Source organism: Aspergillus ibericus, assembly GCF_003184845.1.
Source record: "Aspergillus ibericus CBS 121593 unplaced genomic scaffold BO80scaffold_57, whole genome shotgun sequence".
Classification (NCBI taxonomy): domain Eukaryota; kingdom Fungi; phylum Ascomycota; class Eurotiomycetes; order Eurotiales; family Aspergillaceae; genus Aspergillus; species Aspergillus ibericus.
In genome coordinates, this window is record NW_020292155.1 from 145478 (window position 1) to 171119 (window position 25642).

General features: G+C 52.3%; 11 protein-coding genes across 11 annotated transcripts; 5 read left to right on the forward strand and 6 right to left on the reverse strand.

Moving 5' to 3' along the window:
* Positions 1-621: 621 nt before the first annotated feature.
* On the forward strand, positions 622-6298 carry BO80DRAFT_458981 (Elongator subunit ELP2; the record flags this gene model as incomplete). Its single annotated transcript, XM_025722323.1, has 16 exons — positions 622-635; positions 768-956; positions 1014-1049; positions 1106-1203; positions 1283-1452; positions 1511-1591; positions 1652-1759; positions 1818-1937; positions 2011-2385; positions 2446-2622; positions 2682-2903; positions 3790-3936; positions 4007-4127; positions 4158-4273; positions 4307-4519; positions 4550-6298. 16 exons carry the CDS (start codon positions 622-624, stop codon positions 6296-6298), a joined length of 3936 nt encoding a protein of 1311 aa, XP_025570771.1.
* Positions 6299-6565: 267 nt separating this feature from the next.
* On the reverse strand, positions 6566-7469 carry BO80DRAFT_366363 (putative ABC transporter; the record flags this gene model as incomplete). Its single annotated transcript, XM_025716246.1, has 2 exons — positions 6566-7278; positions 7337-7469. 2 exons carry the CDS (start codon positions 7467-7469, stop codon positions 6566-6568), a joined length of 846 nt encoding a protein of 281 aa, XP_025570772.1.
* Positions 7470-7887: 418 nt separating this feature from the next.
* BO80DRAFT_458985 (tRNA dimethylallyltransferase) lies at positions 7888-9454 on the forward strand (the record flags this gene model as incomplete). The annotated part of the gene is made up of 2 exons (XM_025722324.1): positions 7888-7986; positions 8060-9454. The coding sequence occupies 2 exons, from the start codon at positions 7888-7890 to the stop codon at positions 9452-9454; spliced, it is 1494 nt and encodes a 497-aa protein (XP_025570773.1).
* A 493-nt stretch (positions 9455-9947) lies between these two features.
* Positions 9948-11648, reverse strand: BO80DRAFT_484388 (DXO/RAI1 family decapping nuclease; the record flags this gene model as incomplete). Its single annotated transcript, XM_025723467.1, has 8 exons — positions 9948-10205; positions 10274-10573; positions 10651-10824; positions 10867-10970; positions 11079-11120; positions 11173-11204; positions 11275-11517; positions 11574-11648. 8 exons carry the CDS (start codon positions 11646-11648, stop codon positions 10060-10062), a joined length of 1116 nt encoding a protein of 371 aa, XP_025570774.1. The 3' UTR covers positions 9948-10059.
* A 282-nt stretch (positions 11649-11930) lies between these two features.
* On the forward strand, positions 11931-13579 carry BO80DRAFT_429086 (protein GET4). Its single transcript, XM_025720389.1, has 4 exons — positions 11931-12170; positions 12268-12524; positions 12613-12765; positions 12823-13579. The coding sequence occupies exons 1-4, from the start codon at positions 12127-12129 to the stop codon at positions 13410-13412; spliced, it is 1044 nt and encodes a 347-aa protein (XP_025570775.1). The 5' UTR covers positions 11931-12126; the 3' UTR covers positions 13413-13579.
* BO80DRAFT_468585 (uncharacterized protein) lies at positions 13513-14154 on the reverse strand (the record flags this gene model as incomplete). Its single annotated transcript, XM_025722945.1, has 3 exons — positions 13513-13610; positions 13674-13742; positions 13806-14154. 3 exons carry the CDS (start codon positions 14152-14154, stop codon positions 13513-13515), a joined length of 516 nt encoding a protein of 171 aa, XP_025570776.1.
* Positions 14155-14856: 702 nt separating this feature from the next.
* BO80DRAFT_438598 (replication factor C subunit 4) lies at positions 14857-16155 on the forward strand (the record flags this gene model as incomplete). Its single annotated transcript, XM_025721045.1, has 5 exons — positions 14857-14945; positions 15016-15236; positions 15289-15388; positions 15441-15863; positions 15930-16155. The coding sequence occupies 5 exons, from the start codon at positions 14857-14859 to the stop codon at positions 16153-16155; spliced, it is 1059 nt and encodes a 352-aa protein (XP_025570777.1).
* Positions 16156-16290: 135 nt separating this feature from the next.
* BO80DRAFT_391818 (polysaccharide deacetylase family protein) lies at positions 16291-17862 on the reverse strand. The gene is made up of 4 exons (XM_025717191.1): positions 17467-17862; positions 16773-17350; positions 16607-16710; positions 16291-16542 (listed from the first exon to the last, which is right to left on the reverse strand). Exons 1-4 carry the CDS (start codon positions 17570-17572, stop codon positions 16407-16409), a joined length of 924 nt encoding a protein of 307 aa, XP_025570778.1. The 5' UTR covers positions 17573-17862; the 3' UTR covers positions 16291-16406.
* Positions 17863-18191: 329 nt separating this feature from the next.
* BO80DRAFT_438600 (amidase) lies at positions 18192-20070 on the reverse strand (the record flags this gene model as incomplete). The annotated part of the gene is made up of 5 exons (XM_025721046.1): positions 18192-19079; positions 19140-19334; positions 19389-19661; positions 19727-19748; positions 19817-20070. The coding sequence occupies 5 exons, from the start codon at positions 20068-20070 to the stop codon at positions 18192-18194; spliced, it is 1632 nt and encodes a 543-aa protein (XP_025570779.1).
* A 611-nt stretch (positions 20071-20681) lies between these two features.
* BO80DRAFT_505446 (CeGAL family transcription factor) lies at positions 20682-23353 on the forward strand (the record flags this gene model as incomplete). Its single annotated transcript, XM_025724488.1, has 5 exons — positions 20682-21040; positions 21173-21264; positions 21345-22370; positions 22430-23027; positions 23072-23353. Exons 1-5 carry the CDS (start codon positions 20912-20914, stop codon positions 23351-23353), a joined length of 2127 nt encoding a protein of 708 aa, XP_025570780.1. The 5' UTR covers positions 20682-20911.
* Positions 23354-23462: 109 nt separating this feature from the next.
* Positions 23463-25550, reverse strand: BO80DRAFT_391825 (general substrate transporter). The gene is made up of 3 exons (XM_025717192.1): positions 25145-25550; positions 24780-25076; positions 23463-24722 (listed from the first exon to the last, which is right to left on the reverse strand). Exons 1-3 carry the CDS (start codon positions 25355-25357, stop codon positions 23667-23669), a joined length of 1566 nt encoding a protein of 521 aa, XP_025570781.1. The 5' UTR covers positions 25358-25550; the 3' UTR covers positions 23463-23666.
* Between the last annotated feature and the right edge of the window lie 92 nt (positions 25551-25642).

The window sequence follows — 25642 nt, forward strand, 5'->3', positions numbered from 1 at the left end:
ATGGCCGGCGCTGTGGTGCGCCGTACACTAGCCTGCTTCGGGCCTGGCCGGGATAGGATCTTCAGTTTGGCCGCGATGATATAATCTCATGGCTTCCACCGGTGATGGCGAGTATCGTCTGGTCCCTCAGGGCTACGGTTCTTCGGTACTTTCACGAGCTTGACTTGTTGTCGCCTTGCCCACCCCGCCTTTCTGCATCAGGTCTCCCCTCGGTCTCGGAGGAGTACGTCGTGCCTCCTACGCACCCTCCTCCCCGTGGGATAGTAGCAACCAATCGGGTGTGGATCGGGCTATAGTTATACCACCGACAGCGCAACCTACCTACAGATAGCCGAACTCCTACTAAGTACTTGGTTAGATACTACTACTACTAGTAGTACTTCCTTCTGCTCGGGCTGGGGTCGACCTGATAGGTCTGTCTTTGCTGCCGCCCGATTGGGCTGACCTTCTGCTCCCTTGTCCCGGCGCAGAAGCTACTACGAACCTTCGTCACAGGTTAGGTGACCTGATCACCTTCGTGGTTGACTGATCGATACCTATCTACCCCTCCTCGGCACTCGTGTCTGTCTTTCTGTGTGTCCTCCCACCACCTATTCATTCCAGACGGCCACGATCACTGCCATGGATACGTTATTGTAAGCTCTGCTCAACCGATCCTTTCCAGCCCCTCCCGCTCCTCCTCCGTCGTTGCAAGGAACCGGGAGAACAACATGAGATACTGAAGAACCTCCCGGCTACGGATTCCCACATGCTCTAACGTAGTCCAGAACCGCGGACATCGTCGCCAATTCCCCGCGATTCCGGCGAAAGTCCTCCACGTTTGTGGACGCGATCCATGATTTGCCTGAGAAGGCTGATCTGGCCCCCGCGCAGCTCTACAGCACCGAGTCCGGCCGACTCTTCCACTCCGGTCGGATTGTCATCATCACTGTAGGATTACCAGCAAGAGGCAAGACGTTCGTTTGATCGCACCTGTGCGTGATGGATTCTTTAGTCTGTTAACCCATGCTTAGACATATCTCTGTCGCTCTGGCACGTTACCTTCGATGGTAAATATCTACGTCATGGTTATAGCGCTGCCAGAATTGTACTAAAAGCGTCACAGGCTAGGTGTGAAGACAAGAATATTTCACTTGGGAGACTATCGGCGTGCTACTATCCCTTATGGTCAAGATATCCCCGACGATTACTTCTTCGTTAACGGTATGCGGTGACTTCCACTATAACCGGTGTGGGCGGCTACAAGCTCGGTATGAGGTCTTGGTCGACTAATTGAACACAGCATCGGCGTCCTCAGTTCTTTTACGACAGAAGATTGTAAAAAGATGCCGCGAGGATATATACCACTTCTTGAACCATGAGAATGGTCAGATAGCAATTTACGACGCTGTCAATCCCATCGCCTCGGGAAGACGGTCACTCGCAAAGGAATTTGCCAAGCATGATATAGAAGTATGTCCCTCTTTCCATGTTATCGCACCATGCTGATTCCGCGGCTCCTGCCAATCAGACACTGTTCATTGAGTCATGGTGTGATGATGAACGCATCATTGAGGAGAATGTGCGGAGGGTCAAGATATCTTCACCGGACGTATGTATAGCTGTATTGACTTTCTCTTCTTGCCATCACACAATACTCAACTATTGGCAGTACGTAGGGTGGTCTTCGGAAGACGCTGTCAAACATTATTTGACCAGAATAGCCGCCCGTATCCCACAGTTCCAAACAATGGAAGAGACGGACCTCAATTATATCAAGGTATCTGCTACCACACATTATGCTTGGCATGGGCCCAATATCGCTAATTGCCGACTAGATGATGAACGCAGGTGAACGATTGATCGTTAACAACTGCAGTTTTGGCTACCTTTCTAATCGGATTGTGTTCTACCTTCTTAACCTCCATATCAAGTCCAGGCATACGTACTTCGCCAGGGTGAGTCTGTCTTATCTTGACGTATATTATGTCAGGTGATGTTTGGCTTGCTGACAGCAGTGTGAAATGCTAGGCTGGCGTTTCATTGGAAGCGCCCTCTTACAAAACAGATGCCTCTTTGTCTGAACAAGGGGAGGATTATGCTAAGAAAATGACTGAATGCTTACTGCAGCACAGGGAGGCTGAAAGACAGGCCATGATCGAGCAGGGCGAAAAAGATTATGAGTTGAAGCCGTTGACGGTATGGACATCTACACGACGGAGGACAGTCGAAACCGCCAAGTATCTCCATGAAACAGGATACAAGGTTCGGCAGCGACCCCAGATGAGCCAGTTGAACCCCGGGGTATGCGAGAAGATGTCGGAAAGGCGAATCCGTGAGGAGTATCCGGACGAGGTGGCGAAGCATGAGCTTGACCCTTATCATCATCGGTACCCGCGAGCAGAGGTGATTATGTCCTTGTCTTATTTCGAGCACGAAGCATCCCTAGGCTGACTGGACTGGCAGTCATATCATGACCTTGCAGTGCGACTAGAGCCAATTATCCTGGAGCTTGAACGTGAACAGAATGATCTCTTGATCATTGCACACGAGAGCGTACTAAGGGTTCTCTATGGGTATCTGATGGCCTGCAATGCAGCCGATATCCCATTCCTGGAATTTCCACGGGACGAAATAATTGAAGTGAGCCAATTGTTGACGGTCTAATGGAATTGAGCACCTCATTTAACTGATTTCTCCAGATAATACCCGAAAGCTATCAGAACGAGGCACGCAGGATCCACATTCCTGGTCTTCCCAAAGAGATCATCCCCGGCTCGCCCGAAGATATCAAGATTCCCGTCCCACCGAGTGGGATGACAACCCCACTGGCTGGGGGACTTGGAAGTCCAAAGGAAGGCCTCGCAACGCCGCAGAGCGGCCTCCGGACCCCACGGGAGCCCGAGAGGATCTCGCAGCAGCACGTGGAGGATGTTGTCTAGACTCGCATTTCATATTGTACATAGTACCCTGCGATCACTTGACCGTAAGAGTATCATCGGTACGATTGTGAGTGTAGACGGCACTAGCCCCCGTGAAGCGTAGAAACGAACACTATGTTATCCCTCGGTTGAAGTTCGTAGTTCTCCTCGCCTTCGAGCTCCCAGTCGGCATCGTTGATGAGAACCAAGATCCCAGGTCGCCTATCACCAAACATCAGTATTATTTCGCCCCCTTCTTCTAGGTACCGAACGTACACATTGCCTTCCAGGATGAACAATTCCTTCCTCTGATCCTTCATGCGGTTCTCGACGAGGTATCCCAAGAGAAAGCTGATCGTTGGGGGGCTACCGTCCTGGAGTCGCGAAGGCAGTGTAATGTGATGCTTACGCTCATTGGCAAACAGGATCTCCAAGCCTCCTCTGTTTCGCAAATGGTCAGCAGTCGAAACTATAATGCTCCCAAGGGGAAACCGAACGTGAATTCAACGGTGATGGACATGGTGTCGGTACCATCTTTGCCCACCGCGGGGGCAGCGGAAACCGCATCCGTAGCCATATCTGTTATATAAAGGGTGAAACCTTGATCCCAAGGCCGAAATGGAACTGAGGTCGCGGTGGGTAGGCTTGTGACTCTGGGCCAGGACACGGCGCGAAAGAAAAGCGATGATGGAGGGGTTCAGGCAGGCCGGGGACCGGATTCTCGCTCTTATCGATAAGCCGCCAGTCGCTGGCACAAAAAGTCAGCCGTGCGAACCATTCGACGGCAGCACCAGTTGGCGACCACCAGTTCACCCCGCACTTTGCTTTCTTCTTGCTTTCCTTGCTCTCGCCGTGCTTGGATCCTAGACACTTGGTCTGACCATTTGAGTCCCGACTGACGAGCTTCATGGTCTCCATTACCTCCGAGTACATCAGCGTCGGGGGCAATAGGCATCCCGCCGCCGCCGACTGGGACGTCCAGTTGGGCGTGCTTGCCTTTGGCGCAGATACCAATGTTGCACTATGGGATCCTAGGGTGAGTGTTCCTTGCGGTGGTTGTGTTACTTCTAGACTGGGTTGAGGCTGACGGCGTAACCTGTGTGCAGGACAGTTCACAGCGCGGGGTCTATTCGCTTCTTGTCGGCCACACCGACAAGGTCAGTGTCGTTCGGTTCTACACATGTCCTTCCTCGGGAACGAAACTTCTCTTGACGGGGTCTGTTGATCGTACAGTCCGACTATGGCGCGCCGACCCAGCCAATCCACGCCAATTCGTCCACGCGCATACTCTGGAAGGACATACGGGCTCCGTTAATACGATCGCCGTGGCTGATGGGTTGGATATTGTCGCATCAGGCGCCGCAGATGCTACAGTGAAGATTTGGAAGATCAATGCTCAGGGTGAGCCAAAAGGTGAACTGCTGAGGACTATACCTATGAAGCCACGGTTCTTTCCATTGGCTTTGGCTTTGGCATCTCTTCAAACCGAATCGAACGACGGATCTATGGCATTGGCGGTTGCAGGGACCACCAACGCCGTGCAAGTGTATGTGGCGGAGAACACTGGTGTCGACCCTGATTTCAAGCTTTCTGCTGTATTGTCTGGACACGAGGCGTGGGTGCGCTCCTTGTCCTTTACAACGGACAAGCAAAGCAAGACTGGCGATCTGCTATTGGCCTCTGCCAGTCAAGACAAGTATGTTCGTCTCTGGCGGCTCCAGCGAGGGGAGGTTGTCCCTGCCACGCCAGCGTGCGATGACGACCCAATGCTAGGCGGGTTCGAACCGACGCTATCAAACAAGGCCCATCAGTTTGAGGCAGCGGGATCCAAATACTCTGTCACATTCGAAGCTCTCCTATTCGGAAATGAGGACTGGGTTTACACTACGGCATGGAACCCGGATCCAGAGCGCCAGCAACTCCTCACAGCCTCGGCAGATAATACTCTAACTATTTGGGAACAAGATCCGGTTTCGGGGGTGTGGCTCTCTGGTGAGCGGATGGGAGAGATCAGTGTCCAAAAGGGTTCCACCACAGCTACTGGCAGTACCGGTGGATTTTGGATAGGACTTTGGTCTCCAGACGGCAAGCAGGTTGTGAGTCTGGGCCGCACTGGAAGCTGGCGCTCGTGGACATATGATGCTGAAGCCGATATGTGGGCGCAATCACTGGGTATCTCCGGCCATGTACGGTCAGCCAATGGAGTCCAATGGGAGCCAACAGGAGGATATCTCCTGTCGATGAGTGCCGATCAAACAACACGCCTTCATGCTCCGTGGGTGCGCGATGGACTCAAGTCGTGGCACGAATTTTCACGACCTCAGATTCATGGTTACGATCTAAACTGCGTGGATGTTTTGGGACCGGCCCGGTTCGTTTCCGGCGCGGATGAGAAGCTTTTGCGAGTATTCAACGAACCGGGCCCGATTGCGCAGCTTTTGGAGAAGCTCTCGGGGTTCAAGCAGTCCACTGAAGGAGCACTACCAGACACCGCGCAGATTCCCGTCCTAGGATTGTCTAACCAGGCACCTGCGGATGACGCTCCTGCAGGCGAGGACGAAGCAGAGGGTGAAGAAGTTGGCAAAGCCCAGGCAAACCAGGCGCTTTTGTTAGAGGCAAACCGGCCGCCATTGGAGGATCAGCTGGCTCGCCGCACGTTATGGCCGGAGCATGAAAAGCTGTATGGACACGGATACGAAATATCAGCTGTGGCCGTCAGCCACGACCGCACGCTTATTGCCACTGCTTGCAAGGCGAGTTCGATCGATCATGCAGTGGTGCGGTTATACGATACATCGGATTGGCACGAGATTCGACCATCTCTCGCTGCGCACACCTTGACCATCACTAGTCTCAAGTTCTCCAGCGATGACCGTTACCTCCTGAGTGTTGGGCGCGACCGGCAGTGGGCCGTTTACGAGCGCAGCGAGAAGGATCCCTCCACATTTTCACTCCTGACTTCGAACCCTAAGGGCCACTCCCGAATGATCCTTGATGCCGCATGGGCGCCTACGTCGGGGACCCACGTCTTCGCAACCGCTGGCCGGGACAAGTCAGTAAAACTCTGGCAGAAGAACGAAGGCTCGTTCGAGTGCAAGTCTACCATTCCGCTGAAGACGCCCGTCACCGCTCTCGCGTTCCTTCCGCAGGTATACAAGGACTCTGTCTTCCTTGCCGCGGGTGAAGAAAGCGGAGAATTGTGTGTCTATCAGATTGCCGTCGAGAGCCTGGAAGCCAGTCATCTGTCGAGCGTCGACAAACTAGCATCCCCGTCGAAGGCGATCACGCAGCTGGCCTGGCGGCCGATACCCGAAAAGGAGACACGTAATTTTGCGCTTGCAGTGGCAAGCGAAGACACATCAACCCGGATATATAGCTTCTCGGGTATGGTTCTATAGCCAAGCTGTCATGTATGTACGCACCCAAAACAATGAAACAGGAAAACGACAATAATATGGGTTGTAAACGCGTGAATGTTGAAACAAGACATGACTCCGGAAATGTTGAATGTATCTGCCCGATCTAGACACTCTAAAGTTGAAAGATGCCCTGTACCCCTGCTATGCATATCCAGTGATGGCTGTTGAACCAATCATGTTGAATGGCGCAAACGGAAAAGAAAAGAGCATATAGACAAGTGAAAAAAGCGAAGGAATCCCCATGCATCACGCATCAGGTCTCTTTTCCAGGCCGTACCCACCCAGCCCGTCAAGGGACGGATAGGTCTTAGCCTGGCCCTGATACCCATTTCGGGGACCCCTGCTCTTCAAGTCTTCCTTGAGCCATTTGAGCACGAGCTCACCAAGCTGGCTATTCTGGGAAGACTCCTTGACCTCCTCCCGGAACTTCTCGATGGGACCCCATCGCTTGACAGTACCCAGATGCATGTGGACGAGGTGGGTAGGCCACAGGGAGAGGTTATCCAGGATATGTGTAGCATAGACGATGGTGCAGGGTCTGGACTCGGTCTCGCGCTTAAGGAAGGCGAGGAAGTTGGCGCGGGAGAGCAAGTCCAGATCGACGGTGATCTCGTCGAGCAGAAGGACTTGCCAGGGACGCAGGAGACCCATGGCGAGCTGCACGCGACGACGCTCGCCGTCTGAGACGGCGTGCATGCGCCACCGGAGGTCGATATCGAGGATCTCGACAAGCTCATCCCGGCGGTCTGGGTAAGCATTGCCACCGACGGAGGCGAGGAGTGTCGGCACGTCAATATCCGAGCGGACAATGTTGTTAAGAACCCATTCCATGCCGAGATAGGTGACGCCTTCTAGGCCATCCTTGAAAGGGTCTTTGCTGGCCACGGTGATAGTGTCTGTTGGAGCAAGGCGCTTGCCTGAAAGAAGGCGGAGAAGGGTAGTTTTGCCCGCGCCATTGGCTGTTGAAATCTTAACAAAAGGCTGGAGAGACCTGTAGAGTGCGTGTGATGGACATACCTCCGATGAGTAATGTGCGACTGCCTGCGGGGACTTGAAGGTTGACGTCTGTCAAGCCGGGGGAGCCATCGGGAAACTTGAAAGACAAGTTCTTGACCTCGATCGAAGGCGAGGGGCTATTGTTGTCTGCCATGGTTGAGAGAGGGGGGTAGAGGTGCAGTTGATTGTCTATCAGAGGGGAGCTTGCTCTAACTATCAAGCCGTGAGTCAACTGTCGATGCAACCTGATCTTATCCCGTCGTATTCGCTTTGGATGCGCACTGAACAGGGACCGCCCAAAGCAATTTCAAACGAGGCTGAATGCCTAATCCCTCTGCCCCGAGCCAGCGAATAAGGCGTTGCAATGAAGTGGGAGATAAGAAAGATGTGGATGCGGATGGCGACATGGCATAGCTGATGAGGTAATGCTGGGGGGAATCTCGCCGGCAATTTTTGCCTCTCCCCGCAGCGTCCAGCTCCAACCAGCCCAGTTCGAGTCGATCAACTCGCGGCATTTCGCCAGATGGGTCTCGCCAGGCAACGATGCTAATTGTGGCTCATTGCAATTTCTGATGCACACCTTTCTCCGACCCTTCCTCTCTCTCCTGCGCCCCTCCGTCATGAATCCGCTCATTGCTGTCGTCGGTGCGACAGGCACGGGCAAGTCAAAGGTGAGAAGATCCAGCCATGGGTCTCAACATCTTCATGTCTCTCTTAACGGCTCTTGCTGACGACTGCAGTTAGCTTGCAGTGGACCTAGCCTCGCGATTTAATGGGGAGATCATCAACGGCGATGCCATGCAGATGTATCGCGGTCTCCCCATCATCACCAACCAGATCCCCATCGAAGAGCGAAACGGAATCCCACACCACTTAATTAGCTGTGTCGAGCTGGAGGAACAACCCTGGTGGGTGGGAAAGTTCAGGAATGAAAGTCTCCGGCTCATCGAAGACATTCATGCCAGAGGGAAGGTTCCGATCCTGGTCGGCGGCACCCACTACTACACACAGGCAGTCCTTTTCAAGGACCAGCTGGTTGGCGATAACGCGTCGGCGGAAGTGAAGGATGAGGAGGGCGATCGCGTGGCCGAGGAGGATAATGACCCTAAGTCCTCCGCCAAATGGCCCATTCTCGATGCGCCTACCGAGGTGGTCCTACAGAAATTGAGAGAGGTCGACCCGGTCATGGCAGACCGATGGCATCCGAATGAAGCGCGCAAGATCCGCCGCTCCCTAGAGATCTATTTCCAAACCGGCAGGCCCGCATCCGAGGTCTATGCGGAGCAGCAGCGGACGAAGCAAGAAGCCATGACCCGTGACGCCTCCCTTGCGGGCGCCGGTCAGTTACGATTTCCGACGATGGTATTCTGGGTTCACTCAGAGAAAGAAACACTCACCAATCGACTGGACAAACGTGTAGATGGAATGATTGAGCAAGGGTTGATGGCGGAGGCAAGGCATATGTCGGATTATCTTCGGGAGAGGAAAGCTCAGGGCAGCTCGGTCGACCAGACCCGCGGTGTCTGGGTGTCTATCGGTTACAAGGAACTAGCGCCCTATTTCGAGGCACTCTGCAGCGGCTCGGTGGATGAGGCAGAGTTGGAGAATCTCAGGCGATCCGGCGTTGAGTCGATCAAGACTGCAACGCGGCAGTATGCAGCGTCTCAGATCAAATGGATTCGGAACAAGTTATGGAAAGCTCTTGCAGATGCGGGTTCGACCAATCGTCTTTACCTCTTAGATAGCACAGACGTCGATGCATGGGAGCAGAACATCACAGAACCCTCTGAACGTCTTGTTCGGGCTTTGTTGGATGATGAACCCACACCTGATCCGAAGTCGCTGTCGGATCTTGCACGAACAGTTCTTAGCGCCAAAGAGGCGCAGCCGCAGAAGGAGTCAGCGTCCATAGCGAGATGCAGGACTTGTGATGTCTGCCGCAAGACGATGACCGGCGAAGAGCAATGGCAGATCCACATCAACGGGCACGCCCATAGAAGAGCTCTCAGAAGTGCGGCCAAGCGGGCTGCCCGCGATGACTTCCTACGGAGAAGACAAGAAAAACTAAAGGAGGTCCAGGAAGCGGATACTGGATCTGCTGCTAGCGCCGATGTGAAAGCATCATCCCCTTTGGTATAGAAGATAGACAAACACACCCACCAGTATAAATGTCATGGAAACAGAGGCGCAATGCATGGAAATGTAAATGTACCTGTGAGAATCGCCGAACTATCTAGGGCGAGCCTCCACCCTCAGTATGTTCGCAAATCGAACTTGCATGTCCGCATCGCAAACGTAAATGCATGCCTTCCTGGAAGCAGGCGCAGTCAAGTAGACGACCCCGGCCTACAGTAGACATGGTATCATTATGCTGATATGCGAATCGGCCGAGGTTGGCATACAACACCCAAGCCTTTATGGCAACGTATTTAAGATCCTGGGTAGCGAATGCATCCCATTGTAGATCATTAGTGAGTAGCGGTTTCACAGCACGTATTGATGACCAGCCAATGATCGCTCGCATGCAAAGCCCATGTCAGTTCAGCAAATGTCGCAATTAAATAGCCTTGCATCAAGTCAAGGGCAGTGCGTGTATCCCTACCGAGTTTGCGACGTAGGTTACAGTTCTACCTCGTCTGCGCAGCTGCTTGGTTATTATTAAGCTTCTCTTCCTTCGGAAAGAAGTTCATATAGACTGGACCATTTGAGATAGGGAAGAATCAATGGTCTAGCGATTTCATGGCTCATGTTTTCGATCTCCAGACCGAAAAGGCCGGGGAGATGATATCGCCAGTCCCGCTCTCTTCCATTTTGAAGACTTCAATAAGCGACGACTTCTCGCGTTTGCGTATTCTCCAGGTGCCTTCTTCGTGGATGGTGGTTTTGAGCCCTGCACCGGTCAGTTGAGGTCCCGCTTTTCTGCTGCGTGATAGAAAGAGGAAGGGTAGGGGGTCGTACACTCGAGGAATGCAGCAGCAAAATTGATGCAGATATTTCCGTCCCAAGTTCCTCGGCCAATCTTTTTGACTTTTACTGGTATTGAGGCGGTCTCGAGCTCCTCTAGACGATGGACAATGCCTTGCTGGTCACGAAAGCCGACGATGATTTTGGGCACTCCGAGCAAGAACGACTGAGCCCAGAACTTGAGAAGCTTTCTTTCGTATTTAACCATGTCCCGATCATTCCTTATCTCGGCTGAGGTCTTGAGTTCCACCCAATGAATAGGGTCTTCCTTTCGATCCGGTTTGCAGTCCCAAACTTGGAAAGAGCATTAGAATGACATAATCTTTATCACAAGCATTCGCAATGGGATGATGGTTAATCTTATGACGTACCGGCATCTACCTCCCCACCGATGACTAGCCGTGTACGGCCTATTGCGGTGCGGACCACTGAACAATATTGGGCATTGTTGTTCACGATAAGCTCTTCACGACCCTCAATCTCTTTGCGAGGAGTCGAATCCCACGGCTGGTTAAGTACAGACAAGGCCTCGAATTTATAACCTACTCGGTCAGTACGCAGTTTGCAGTTGAAAGGGTGTCATTTACCCCAGTAAGCCATCAGATCCTGGGAAGCCATCCCCGGAGGCATTCGCTGGTTCTTTTGAATATGTTTTTGCTCATTCTTATAGCTGTTATTCTCTTCGATGAAGCTGGTGGGGGGTTAGAATCAGAAGTTCTTTGGCATTGAGGGCTTGCAAGCACACACATAGTTCCCTTGGAGTAAGACCGTTAGTCAAGAGAGCCAAAGTCTCAGTGACGGCCATCCACATACCTGGAAACAGGTCGCGTTCATTTCAAATCTATAGGCAAATTAATGGCTGACGTAGAAGACGGTCAATCAAATATACACACCCGTTTAAGTGATCAAACGGAGCTGCAAGGATCTAGATGTGGATGGAGCATGAGCATGTCTTTCAGTTCAACTTTGTTGCAAAATTAAGGGGCAATGTCTACCTTGGTCATCATACCTCTCCAGGTGACGATATCAGCTTCGCATGGCTTCTCTGTTTCCTTTTCTAGAGCCATTATTGTCTCGAGCAAAGCGTCGAGATGTTCATCAGCTGAATCATCCAGCTTCTGAAATGACTCAAATCCGCGGTTCAGATCCGCAGGAAGAGGCGGCGGATAGTAGAATTTCATGGATGACTCCCCAAGATGGAACTTATGCTCATCATCATACGAGAAACATGCAATTTCCTGGCTGATGGTTATATCTCGGTTCGAGCATCAGATAAGAGTTATATAAAGCTCACCTTCGGACGTCGGATGGCAGCACTGGCTTCGTAAAAGCGGCCAATAGGCTGGATATCGAACGCCTTGCGGTCCATGGCGTTGCGGAATTACCTAAGGGGTGGGAAATGGATGAAAAGACATAGGAAGGTCACCCTGGGTACTCCTTTGCCGTGCGCGTGCCTTTTAAAAAGATACAGCAGGGATACAGACCGCAGGAAACAACAGACAAAGGCCTCCTGCTGCTAGCTTCACGAGAGCTAGGTAGGGTTCCTGCAGCTGGAGAGTCCGGAGGGGAAGACGTAGTAAGTCCGGAGTAGATCATGGCTGCAGTAGTCCAGCTGTTCCGCCGTTCTGGAAGAACCGAAGCGCGTCCCCACCAAAAGTCGCCCGCCATCGACTTCCCGGCCACAGTTGCTTGACGTCGTCAACCATCCCTCAGAGTAGGCGTTTCGGATTTGGTGATCGTCGCCATTTGGTTTCTTCTTGAATTCAGAGTCCTTTATATCGATCTACCACGCCTCTTGTTCACAGTTCATCTGCGATTTAAGCGTCACCCCTGGTGATCCATTCAAGATGACCTCACGTATCGACAAGACGATTGCCCGACAACGAGAGAAGTGAGTGAACCCAACCCTGGTTCTAGCGCATATTATCTAGCTAGTTTCAAGGCATTTGCCAGACATGACCACTAATGTGTTGATGTATTCCCTGCAGGATCGCTTCTGGTGCCTACTACGAAGCTCACCAGCAACTGAGGGTCATCGCTGCGCGATACATCAAACAAGCAAACTATGATGCGGCGGCAGAGATCCTAGCTGGTGGTGCCACTGCTCTTTTGAGAGCCGGATCCCAGCAGGGTGCTTCTGCTAGCGGTGGAGATTTGGCGATCATGCTGGTGGTCGAGGTCTACACAAAGGCGGGGTGGGAGATTACTGGAGGTGATGACGATACAGAGGGGCGGGCTCGGAAGAGTAAGTTCCTGCGCAGTCTGTTTCATTCTCTCGAAGCAGCGCGTAATGGAGTGACCGGGGCCGCTGACGATTGCTTTTCTACATACAGAGCGCTTAATCGAACTTCTGCACGAGTTTCCACCCGAAGAGCCCACCCGCAGAAGGTTTATCCAGGAAATCATCGGCTGGAGTGGCCGATTCGGACCCTTGGAAAGAGGCGACCCCGAGTTGCATCATGCCGCTGGATCGGTATATGCGGAAGGTATGCAGCCCCATGCAATTATGGATAGAAGAGCAATTTCGTGACAGACATCTCTAGACCATGAACCTTATGACGCGGAGAAGCATCTTATCTTCGGTACCTCGGAATCCGCCGAGACTCTGGCTAAGCTCGAGTTCGAGTGGTACACCCATGACGAACCGCACACGGCGGCAATCTATGCATCTCGCGCAGTATTCCCATACCTTTTGATCGGAAACCTTCGCAGCGCCAACAAAGCCTTCCTTATCTTCACATCAAAGCTTTCCTCCTCGAACCCCTCACTCGGTGTGCAAGAGGTTAGCAGCGCTAGTTCCGACGCACGAGTCTTCCCCGCCCTACCTTTGGTCAACTTCATAAGCATGCTGCTTCTCACAATTCAGCGCGGTAGTTCGGATCTGTTCAAGCAGTTAACTGCGCATTATGCATCCCATATCAGAGAAGTCGGCTTTTGGGATGATGCACTGTCCCAGCTGGGCGAGCAGTATTTCGCAATCAAGGTCCCAAGACAGAGCAACCCCCTTTTGGATATGATGGGCAGCATGTTTTTCGGTGGCGGTCAGGATAATGCTGGTGCTCGGAGGGCACCTCAGGGCAGAGGAGGGTCGAAGAGGGTGGAAGCGCCCCCAGCGAGTTTGGAGCTCGATTAGGCGTATGCCGGGCATTCTGGCGATGTAAAGAACGTAATTTGAACACATCCTCTGCCACGCATAATAATGAATATAGATAGGCCGGCCGCAAATAGATTGATCAGACCCTCGAGTCAACCTCAGCGTCGTACATCCAATTATCCTCCTCCAAAGCGGCGACCTTGTTTCGGAGGCTCTGGTGGATGTGAGTGAGGATTTCTAGGAACATTAGCCAAACCACGCAACAACATAGTTTTCGATTAAAGAGGGATCGAGGCCCACCAGCTGGTTCACTGCTCATCCGTCTGTTCCGATTCCGGTACATCATCTCCACCAAGTTTGCTTCCATTTCTAAGCACCGTCATTAGCGCTTTTCGCTTCGGCGCTTTGGGACCAAGTGGACTTCTCACGTACTTTCCTTTTCACGACCAGACATCGCCTGTCCATTGGAAGTACCACCACCAGCACCTCCATCCTCTATACCTTCCATTTCCTCGCCATCTTCTCCAATCAAGGGCGGGAGTACAGGGATATCGAGCTTATAGCTGCCATTCTTGTCCTTGACCACGATTTCCCCGTTGTCAATGGGACCGGAACTCACGGCTGTAGAATGATCGGATGGAGCGGACTGCAATATCTGGGTCGACAGGCTGGAGGCTCCGTTGCTGGTGCTGCTCGGCGCAGACGAACCCGCGGGACCGGTCGAACCAGCACGTCTGCTGAGATGATGATGGAAGAGATTGCGGCGGACGGAGCTTCCCATTGCCTGAGGTGAGGATAGTGGGAGTAAGCGAATATAGGATATGTACTCGTATTGAGAAGTATGTATAGGGCTTTGGATCCGGGCCAGCTATATCTGTGGCCTGGACAAATAGCTATAGAAGGAAAACTGGGGGCGGTAGTGGGCAGGTTGATGTTGTAGCAAGCGACTGCAGGAATCGGCTCAGTGTGCTAAAATGAGGTAAGGGTTGTTCGAGAAAGAATGAGGCGAGTGAGGATGAGAGTTGTTAGCCCGGAACAATATCAGGATGGCTTTGAAGGGCGTGGATGAATGACCCTAGATAATATGAAGGTGGAGTGTTGAAGGCGGAAGTCCAAGGCATCGCCCAGGAAGCCTGTCAACTGGCTACCTCTGCGATCTAATGCGTGTTGGGAGGGAATCGAGTTGGCACCTCCATATCTTATTGTGTTGAATGGATGAGAACTGTAATTTACATACTTCTTTGTCATATAGATAATCTCGTAACCATCCCAAGTCAGCTCGCTTTGCGCCTCAGGCCCGGGGAACAATTAACTACTCTTTTAGGCCAAATCCGCATCCCGACGCGTCTCCGCCTCGCATGGCGCGTCTCCCGTTCATTCGATTTCGATCCATTCTCAGCACTTTCGCGACTGCTCTCGGACCAGCACACAGCGACCTAATCACCCGAGATCGCATATAGTCCATAGTAGACTATTCTCCGCCATGGTTCAAGCCGAATCCTCAGCCAGTGCTTCCCGCAATGGCCTCAAGGCGCAGACGGCCGGGGCCCCTCCCGATTATGAACTGCCGTGGTACGTACAGCAGGCCCAGCACCACAGCCAGCTTAGAACCCTGCGTCTAACGAGCAAACTCGACGGATAGGGTGGAGAAATATCGACCGGTCTTTCTCGATGATATCGTCGGAAACACGGAAACTGTCGAGCGTCTAAAAATCATCGCCAAGGATGGAAATATGCCGCATGTTATCATCTCGGGCATGCCCGGTATTGGAAAGACAACCTCGATTTTGTGCTTGGCGAGACAGCTACTGGGAGATGCATACAAGGAGGCAGTTCTAGAGCTCAATGCCAGTGATGAGAGAGGTATATTTGCAGCCCCATAGAGAAGACAGGAGTAGGATTTAACCGACTCCAGGTATCGATGTCGTACGGAATCGAATCAAAGGCTTCGCTCAGAAGAAAGTCACACTACCGCCCGGTCGTCATAAGCTTGTTATTCTTGATGAAGCGGACAGGTACGTATTGAACAATGAGCCGCATTGTACTATTGGCTCACGGACGATTTAGTATGACATCAGGTGCCCAACAAGCGCTGCGACGAACGATGGAAATCTACTCGTCAACGACCCGGTTTGCTTTTGCGTGCAACCAGTCCAACAAGATCATTGAGCCCATTCAGTCTCGATGCGCGATCCTACGTTATGCCCGGTTGACGGATGCGCAAATTGTCAAGCGCTTGAAGCAGGTGTGCGACGCCGAGAAAGTGGAACACAACGAAGAGGGTATCGCCGCTTTGGTGTTCAGCGCTGAGGGAGACATGCGTCAGGCCATCAACAATCTGCAAAGTACATCCTCCGGATTTGGCTTCGTCAGTGGGGACAATGTCTTTAGAGTGGTCGACAGCCCGCATCCGATCAAAGTCCAGGCAATGATCAAGGCCTGCTGGGAAGGCAAGGTCGATGCGGCCTTGGAGACACTCAATGAACTGTGGTATGTATTCAGATCAAGTGCGCTCGCGCTATGCACTCTTCGGGCCTATTCTCACCACATCTCTAGGGACTTGGGATACTCCTCTCATGATATCATTAGCACCATGTTTCGAGTCACTAAGACGATCCCCACCCTATCGGAACACTCGAAGCTTGAATTTATCCGGGAGATCGGTTTTACACACATGCGCATCCTGGACGGTGTACAGTCACTGCTGCAGCTGAGTGGCTGCGTTGCGAAACTTTGCAAAGTCAACATGAAGCCTCAGCTCTTTGAGCCGCCAAAGAACTAAAGTCAAAAGAAATGGAAGAGATTAGATGCAGGCATATCCTTGGTGTTTGGGGCGTTTACAAAGCAGGGCGATCTCAAGTCCTATTTATCACATGATATCAACGATTTTTCCTTACTTTGACGCGATCGTGAAAATAATATCCAGGTATCGTTTATTAGACTCTTATCTCATACACTGGACCGCGGACCTCCTGGAGTGTACGCAATCCATCCACCATCAAACACGATCGACCCATTTCGTATGCCTGATTGTCATTTCTTTAGCGGCATAGGAGGAGCAGGCATCCTTGCGCCCTCCGGTGGCTTGTTCTTGCTCTTGAACTCATCGCACATCTGCTCGAATGTCACCCACTCCACGCCCTCGTGCTTGTTTATGTGTTCAATGATTCTACTCAAGTCAGCATTCAATCCGATCACGTCCCCCGATTGAACGCAAATATTCAACAACTCACCTTTCATGCATAAGAAGAACGTGCGGACGACCCGACACATCGGGATGAATCGTCATCGGAAAGACAAATTCATCGTACTCCCGATAGAAGTAATCAAAATGATCCTGCCACCAAACCATCAGTACATCCAATTCCAAAACAACCACATAGATCTCAAACCACAAACCTTCCAAATATCCTCTACATCCCTCGGGTTCACCCAACCATGACTATTTGGCGCCGACTTAATAAACATCATCGGCGGCAAATCATCAATATACCAGTTCCCGGGGATCTCCACGAGCCCAGTATCCTGCCCTCTCACCAACGGCTTCATCCACGTCTCCGCCTTCTGGGTATAATCAATCTTGGTCCACGTATCCCCCGTCCGTAACCAATACATCTGACAATCATGATGCGACATGGAATGATCGTATTCGATTCCGTACGAGAGCAACAAATCCGCCATCTCTTTGCTGGTCTCCCACCACGGCGCAACGATACCCCGCGGCGGTTTGCCACAGAATTCATACAGCATGTGATAGGTCTTGTCTAGGATATCCCGTTGCTGCTCGAGGGTCATGTCGGAGGGGTTTTCATGCGTGTAGCCGTGGAGACCGATCTCGTGGCCGGCATCACGCACCATGGCGCATTCTTCGGGGAAGGTCTCGAGACTGTGGCCTGGGATGAACCAGGTGGCTTTGATGCCGTATTTCTCGAAGAGTTTGAGGAGGCGAGTCGTACCGATGTGACCGGCCCAGAGACCTGTAGAAATTCGTTAGGAGTGGGTGGAGGAGGTATTGTTTGAGGCGGTCGTATCAATAGGTGGAGGTTTGTATGTATGCATGCATGTGGTGAGTGAAGTCAATGGCGCGACTTACCTCGACTGATATCGCTGGAGCTGTCCTCTCCGCCATATGATCCCAGCCAGCCAGCGACGGCATCGATATCGACTCCATAACTGACCAAAACGCGCTTCTTGCCCATGTTGGAGGTGTCTGAGGTATCGTATTCGAACGGAGTATGTCGGGGAAGAGAGGTAGGGATATGCAGTCGAAGTAGGACTCGAGCCCCTCCCTCCTGGCCTCTGTCTCTTATATAGTACTAATCGAATCGAGAGGGGAACGATGAGGGGTACCGAACTCGGTCCTCTGATAAAGATCGGAGATAAGCCGCGATAACCAGGCAGAGCTGGAGGGGAACCAGGTATCTACAGTATGGAGTAGGGAGGGTATCAGATCGAGCTTATCAGTGGCTCTCTTCGTCCAAAACGGTCCTGATTACTACTGGGTATTAGATATCTAGTAACTAACTAGATACTGGACGGTTGACTGCCAGGACCCCGATCTCACTAGTCGGACTACTAGTAAGATACCCTGGCTGACTCCAACAATGGCGGCCTCCACTTCTGACATGACCCCAACGGCCCGGTTGGGGTAGTATGGCTCGTGGAAAAGTGGGGGTTGCGCTAGAGACTGTCTACTTTGTACATACCTACCTAGTACCTGGTTATTCAATGTTCGCACTGGGAAGATCGGGCTAGTTGACATGATCTGTATGACTTGGGCATGTGCAAAGATCGGGTCTTATTCTATTGATGTAAGGTCTAGCTCCTCCAGATCTTTTCAATGGCAGTCGCCGCCCCTAGCACCTTCTCCTCTTCCAATTTCTTGCCAATAATTTGGAGATTGACCGGATGACCGTTCATGGTCTCTGCATTGTAGAGGCCCCAGTTCCATGCATCCAGTTCGTTCCGCGGTTGATAGTCCGCTGGCAGTTCATCTACCTCGGCCCTCACTTGGTCCACAGGAAAGGTGACAGCAGAGTAATCAAGGAAGTTCCAGATCTTAGTGTATCCCACCCACCGCAGGCCTCGGTGTGGAATAGCAGGATGGGGCATCGTCGGGGCCAGGATTACATCAATGGGTTTTCCCGATGGTGAGCGAGCTGCATTCCATTTATCCAAATAGTCCTTTTGCAGAGCGACTTTCTTCTTGTTGAGCTGCCAGTACTCGTAGACGGAAATGGGCTGCCCGCGATTCACTAGTGCTTCCACATGGGGAATATAAGGCTCGCCAGCAGCTTCCACATCACGCCGGATGTCCTCACCCCCGTCCACGGTGTAAAAGGCGTCCATGAGTTGAATGCACTTCAAGTGGTCGGAAACGTCCCAGGTGACTATTTCGTGCCCGTGCGCTTCCAGCTTTGCGGAGAGCTCCCGAAGGGCTCTTTCAATAGGAGGATGGACTTTCACCACGCCATCGTCTAGAATTAGCCCGATTGCCAGAGGTCGGTTCTGGACCTCCTGGAATGAGCTTTCGTTCCAGGGAAGGGGCGCGCATTTGGGATCCAACTGCCACGGCTGAGCATTGGCGACTAGCCGGCTGACATAGCAGAGCGACGATAGATCTCGTGCCATGGGGCCGACGGAAGAGGGGACATGCTCCTGCCCCTCGGTGGAGACAGGTACGCCGTGGTACGGAAGTCTGCTGCTCTATTTCGCATGTCAGCGAAGTCACTTGGGTCTGATAGATCTACTAGTTGTGAGACTTACGGTGGGCTTCAAGCCATATAGACCCATGAGACTCTGCGGGATGCGCACACTGCCACCGATATCCGTACCATAGCCTAAGATGGAGCCGTGCAGGGCCAGCAGGACGGCCTCCCCTCCAGTGGAACCGCCCGGTGTGAACTCGGGGTTCCGTGGGTTGACCGTCAGACCCCAGAGGGGATTCTCTGTTTCCGCCCACTAAAGACAGGTTAAGATCCGGATCCTTATTGGTCGAGCTCGAGGCAGACGAACCATAATACTCTGTGGCAGGTTCGTCTTCGCCAGCACGATAGCGCCCATGTCTTTCAACATTTGGACAAGAACTGCATCCTCCGCAGCCGGCGCAAAAGAGCGGCCCACATAACCAAGTGTAGTGTCGACACCCTTGATATCGAACTGATCCTTCAGCGTGACCGGAATGCCGTGCAGTGGCCCCTTGACTTGACCGGTTTGCTGAAAGTCGTGGTCTAATTGTCGAGCTTGCTTCAACGCATCCTCGAAGACGATCTCGGTGAGGCAGTTTGTCTGTCGGTGCGCTTTATATTAGTGTTGTTCTTTCCAACAAGCGCTTTCTTGGGGAAATTATTCACTAATTGATGAGCTATGACGGCCCTAGAGTCGCGTTAGACATTATTTAGCTGCTAAACGAAAGGCCACTGGCAACAACGTAATCTGCATACCTTTTAATATAAGCCAAGATTATTTGTTCACACGTGTATTGGCCGGCTTTCAAGAGCTCGAACAGTCTAGGAATGCTGTCTATGTCAGTTATCTCTTGGATTGCTGGATCGTCTTCGAGACGAGAGCGCTCCTGAACAGAGAACACCTGAGGAACCCGCCGATCGACATCGTTGACCAGGTATGGTTTCAGGCGCTTGTCTCGTAAAGAACGCTTTTGAGAGGCAGTCTGCTCCCAGGGTTGAAGGCTTCCCATTGTAGTATGGAGGTTAATCCGGGACGGCAGATAGAAGTTGTAATCAGAGTTCAAGTGGAAGCGCTTGTCATTATCTCTTTATATATATCAGCGCTATCAGTTCGTACCTAGATCAGGACTAAATTGTATCTCTGCGTCCAACGAGGGATCGAGTGCGGGCCCAATGATACAGCCCTTCGGGCCTCTAAGCAAGAGAGATAGAGCTAGTTAGGCAGTAGATAGTACTTTGTCGGAGGTGGGGTCAACCATGGGACTCGTGCGGAGTATAGACTATCCAGTCATGATCGGGATGACTTTCCATACTCCATAGATCCCGACTGGATCGGTGACCAACTGACTAATCTTTTCTTTTCTTTATTTTGGTTGAAGCGTTGCACGGAAAGCAACAGCAAGGATGCAGGAACCACAGGTCGGGTTGCAGACCGTTAATATTCCCAGGGACCCCAGACAAAATCTCAGCCTTCAAGTTCCCCAGACTGGCAGAGTGACAATGGGGATTGACTGACTCGTTGAGGTGGCCGCCGTTGCAAAGGGAGGGCGCGAGGATTGGATTTCCCAACCGAAAAGTGGGTTTCGAGGGACTGACTGGACTGGCTGGGCCGCGGGGGCCTCCGCGGCCGGCCTGGCAGCTTTTCCTCGATTCTCCATTCTCTCTCCTCGCAGCTGCCGACCGGAAATCCACTGGCCAACAGATTCGTGGCATGTTGGAACAGCTCCAAACGGCGTAGGACCATGCTCTGACTCTGAGAGTGTTGTCCGATGCCCCCATATTTATTTGCTCCTCGATTACTAAGTGTCCCCCCATTTCCCCCGTCCAATTGAGGACTGAGGACATGCCACCATGAATCCCCCGAGCTCTGGTGCCGCAACATCACCGATGACCGGTGCCATCCGCACCGATTCCCGAAAGAAGCCCTCCGGCGCAATTGCGAAACGGGCTTGCGACCAATGCAAGTTCCGCAAGATCAAGGCAAGCAAACTAATTTTCTACCTACGGAGTACCTCCAACTTTCGTCCCCTGTCTGCTTTTTCCTTTTCCGGCCCCTTGTTCCACTCAGCTCTATGCGCCGGGCTCGCGAGCTAATTGCCTTGGTAATTGCAGTGCAGTCTCTCCCAACCATGCCGGGCATGTGTCTCCATGGGCTTTGATTGCACCTTCTATCAGCCGCAAAAGAAACGAGGTCCCACTGGACAGTGAGTTTGACTGATTGCCTTTATCTTGACTACATCCGAGTGCATTAGTCTGATCGTGTCAATCTGTCGCGTATCCAAAGTCGTGTGTCCCAGATCCGGCAGCAGCAGACCCAACTATCGGGTTTGAGTGGTGCCCAGAATCATGTAGCTTCCAATCCCCTCCCAGGGACTTTCACCTATCAAACAGGCTCGCCGTCTCGAGGAGATGGGGGCTCAAACACGGCCCAACCAATGCAGGATGCTGCACACTGGCCCATGCACAGCGAGGGCACTGTCCCCGTTGAGCTTGCTCCTCCCCAAGCACCAGCCCAGATGGCGCCCGGTTGGAATTCTGGAGCTTCTCCAATCGAGTCTCATAGTACTAGTGGCGTCAGCTGGAATGAGCGCAGCGATGTTGAGTACTGGCTTCCAGATACGCTGGATGCTCAAGTGCCCGTCTTCGATTTCCCGGGCAGCAACATCTACCTAAAAACCTCTCTCCCATCTATCATACAAACAGAAGCTGCATCTACAGGCCTACCGTCACATCAAGTGGAGGCCGCCAGCGTTCCCATGTCCGGTGCGAATGTCCTGCCCCCGCAGTCGAACGAGACGAATACGGTGTGGCCTTCATCCATTGTGGAGGCAAACATGATTCCCTGGATTGATGTCTACTTTGACCGTTTACATCCAACATTACCGGTGCTGAACCGATCGTCCTTGTTCATCCGTATGCTGTCCCAGGAGCACCGCAGGAATCCGCAGTTTGGTGCAATGCTTCTCGCGTTGTGCGCATTTTCTCTTACCCAACCCATCGAAATCGACGAGCGACCGACATCGTCTTCTCGAGCAAGTCAGGCTCGGTCCATGATGAATGAGGCGACTAAGATGCGCAGCTGTTCCGATTTCGGGGAACACCCAACGGTTGAAGCCGTCCTTACCAGTTTCTACCTGTTTGGGTGTCTATTTGGCAGCAATCAGCACAACGCCGCATGGCTCCGTCTGCGGGAGGCCCTCGACCTTGCTGCTACACTGGGATTGAACAATCCGGATTCGTACCGAGATTTGCCCAGCGATGAAAAGGGGCAACGTTTACGGACTTATTTGGTCCTGTCAATCACGGAGAGGTACTATTCACAGAATTCGGACTTCTCCCAAATAGTCTACTAACTGGAAGCTTATACAGAGCTTACGCATTACAACGAAGGCATCCAATCACCTTTTGGGGAAGACCAGGGTTTAGCATGCGACCCGTTCATGACTTTATCCATAGTGCCACCCATAGTCTTGTGTCCGGCATCATAGTTCACAACGAAAAGGATGCCGAAGGAATGATGGGACTCGCTCGACTAATGGAGTTATTTGATGCGATTGATGAGGATGTTGTCGATTGCTGGAACCAGCGATGTAACGTCAATGCCGGCTATTGCGAGAAGCTCACGGAAGCCAAGGCTCTGTCGATACACCAAAACCTCAGCCGTGTCAGTGAATCTGAGCGGTACAAGGGCTACGACTGGTTTGAACGCTCCAAGTCGGCCCTCGGCGGGAACCAGAGCAACCGCCCGGCGATAGGTTTGAGGGAAACTCAATGTGCAGACGTCTTTATCACGAAGAAATGGCTCCAGAACCGCATTTGGGTGCTCTGTTCGACCCATGGTCTACTACGGCCGGCATCTGAACGCCATGAGCTTAGCCTCAACTACGCTATTTCCGTTGCAAAAGAGACACTTGATATCTGTCGTTCTTTGCGACTGAGCTCCATGGAAGCGCATGGGATAGGCCTTGTATGTATAAACCTCGGGAATAAATTTGTCGTAGTCGCTCACAGGACCAGGTTGAGAAGTTGTTCGACATCGCAGTCGGTGCAATCAGTGTCTTGTTCAATGTCCAAATACCTCTCGCCAAGGGCATCACGGTGGCATCGCCCGCCAGAACGATTCCCAATGCTCAGGTTCCAACGGCTGATAGCCAGGTGCTCTCCAAGACCCTGACGGAAGACTTTATGTTGCTGATGAGCAGCCTGCGAGGTGGAAACCACCCTTTCATGGAAAAGTATCGGACACTGTTGGGCTCATTGCACACTACTGGCCATGCTTGGGGCTCGCAATAAACCCCCGGTCTTTACCTCGTCACCAAAGTCCCTTTACCTTCTTCTTTTGTGTTCCTACGTTCCTACTTTGCATTTGGCGCCCTGGAGTTATTGTATGGTTTTCTGGCAAGTACGTTCTTTCATTTAAATGGGTTGATCTAAGCATAGCGCGATGGGATTTGGATAAAACGGAAGATCGCATCACTGCGCTAAATCGGCCCAACTGTGCCGGGAACTCGAACGTATCGCCGTTGAGATTGTGTCATACCGTCTCGTATCCAACGCAAGGCTAACGGCAGGGGCCACAGCCAACCGGTCCATAGTCTTAGTGTATTTATCTAGGAACTGGGGAATCCGAACACATCGTCTCCTCAAGCGAAGACCAATGTTGTCTCCATTTCCATGCAGGAATTTTGGCATCATACATTGCATCGATCTCCATAAAGGTTCGGCCTTTGGTCTCTGGGATGGAAAAGTAGGCGAAGACCAGAATGCAGCCCATGCAGCCGGCAAATACAAGGTATGTCTTTGGCCCTAGATTTGCCGCATCGGCCGCTGTGAGCTGAGGCACCACCAACGTCGTGATCACTGCCGTTGTTTGGGCACAGGCAATAGTATAAGCCATGGTGTGGTGGCGGAGCCTGGGGGTGGCCATCTCCGAAGGCAGAAGAGTCGACAAGGGGGAAAATGACGAAGCCCAGAAGAAGTTGAAGGTGAAGGACAACGCCGCAAGCGCCATAGCCGAATGACGGTCTCCTCCGTTGAACGCCAGGCCTCCAGCCGTCGCGTCGATGATGAACAGGATGCTCATGCCCACCAATGCAGTAGGGCGACGACCCGCCCGGTCAAGGACGAAGGGGGCAGCGATCGTGCCTGCAAGAGTGCAACAGGCGGCAATTACGGTTAACGAAAAAGGGTCTCCAATGCCAATCTCAGAGAGAAACACTGTGCTGTACGTGGTTGAGAGAATGATGCCGGAGATTTGGTTCAAGGAGTAGAAGGATCCGGCGATCACGGTGCGCTGCAGGTGCTTCTTCGAGAATATATCCCAGAAGGGCGCATTGGCTTTCGAACCCTCTTCGGAACGTTCCATGTTTCGGATCTCATCATCAATCCGTCGTTCACTGCAGCGGCGCAGTCTCCGCAAGTTGTTACGAGCCTTTTCCACCTTGCCTTTAGAGACGAGCCATTGTGGACTCTCGGGCACAGGCAATGTTGAGATGAGTAGGAGAGCCGGCAGGGCACACTGTACGGCCAATGGGATCATGTACGAACTCCTGCCTCCTAACTCGTGAGTGCACAACACCACGACGGCGCCCAGGACACCAGCAACCAGGTTTAAGATATTGAACAATGATACACTTCTTCCTCTCATGGAGGCAGGTACGATCTGTCATACAGTGAGTGAGCGGGTCTTGTATGGCTCGGAAAGCACCAGCATGCGCACCTCCGAAAGATACAGGGGAGCCGTGGTATTGGCAATCCCCATAGCAATTCCGTTGATAAAACGACCCGATATGAAAGCCCCCAGATTCGGGGCCAGCATCTGGAGTAACCCGCCGCCAATGGAGATACTATATGCGATCAACAAGGGGCGTTTACGGCCCAAGCCGGAATTCAGAGGGGAGGCCGTCAAGCCTCCTAGGATCGAGCCTAGCAGAGGGACGGAAAATATGAGGTTTTGATTGCGGGCTGTGAAGACAAGTTTGCCTGTGATTGGCTCGGGGCCTTGGTACCTATCGACCTTGGGATGCTGTCAGCTCAATGATTACTTCCGCCGTGCGGGTTAGGACGGTATTCGTGCACACTCACGAATGCAGCCAATGCAGCCACCGGCGAGATGACTTTGTCATCAAAGCCAAACACTAACGAGGCTGCGCCAAACACCGTGCAAGTGAGGAGCAGGAAGGCATTGATTGTTTGTTCCTTGGACGATCTACTGCCCTCTGCTGCGATATCGACATGATGCGCTCGGCTGACACCTTTCCCGGGATCGGAGGGATGGCTGTCCAATGCATTGGCCATTTTGACTGACCTCGTGCATGCAAGAGGAAGGTGACAGGCTGCCAGACGACGTGATTCATTGGCGTCGCAGGCCAACCAATTGTACACTTCCTTGACTGCCTTGTGGTATTCGGCAGCCCATCAGTATGGCTCTATGGACCATGGGAACTCGTGTAGAAGACAATGCCAGGGGAGTACCCCAGCTTAACCCCAGAAATTTCACGGCCGGAGACCCATGGGCGGGCTATTTTTAATCTCTTTATATTGAGCAATCTTCATGGATGCAGGCACTGCACTGGTGGTGTT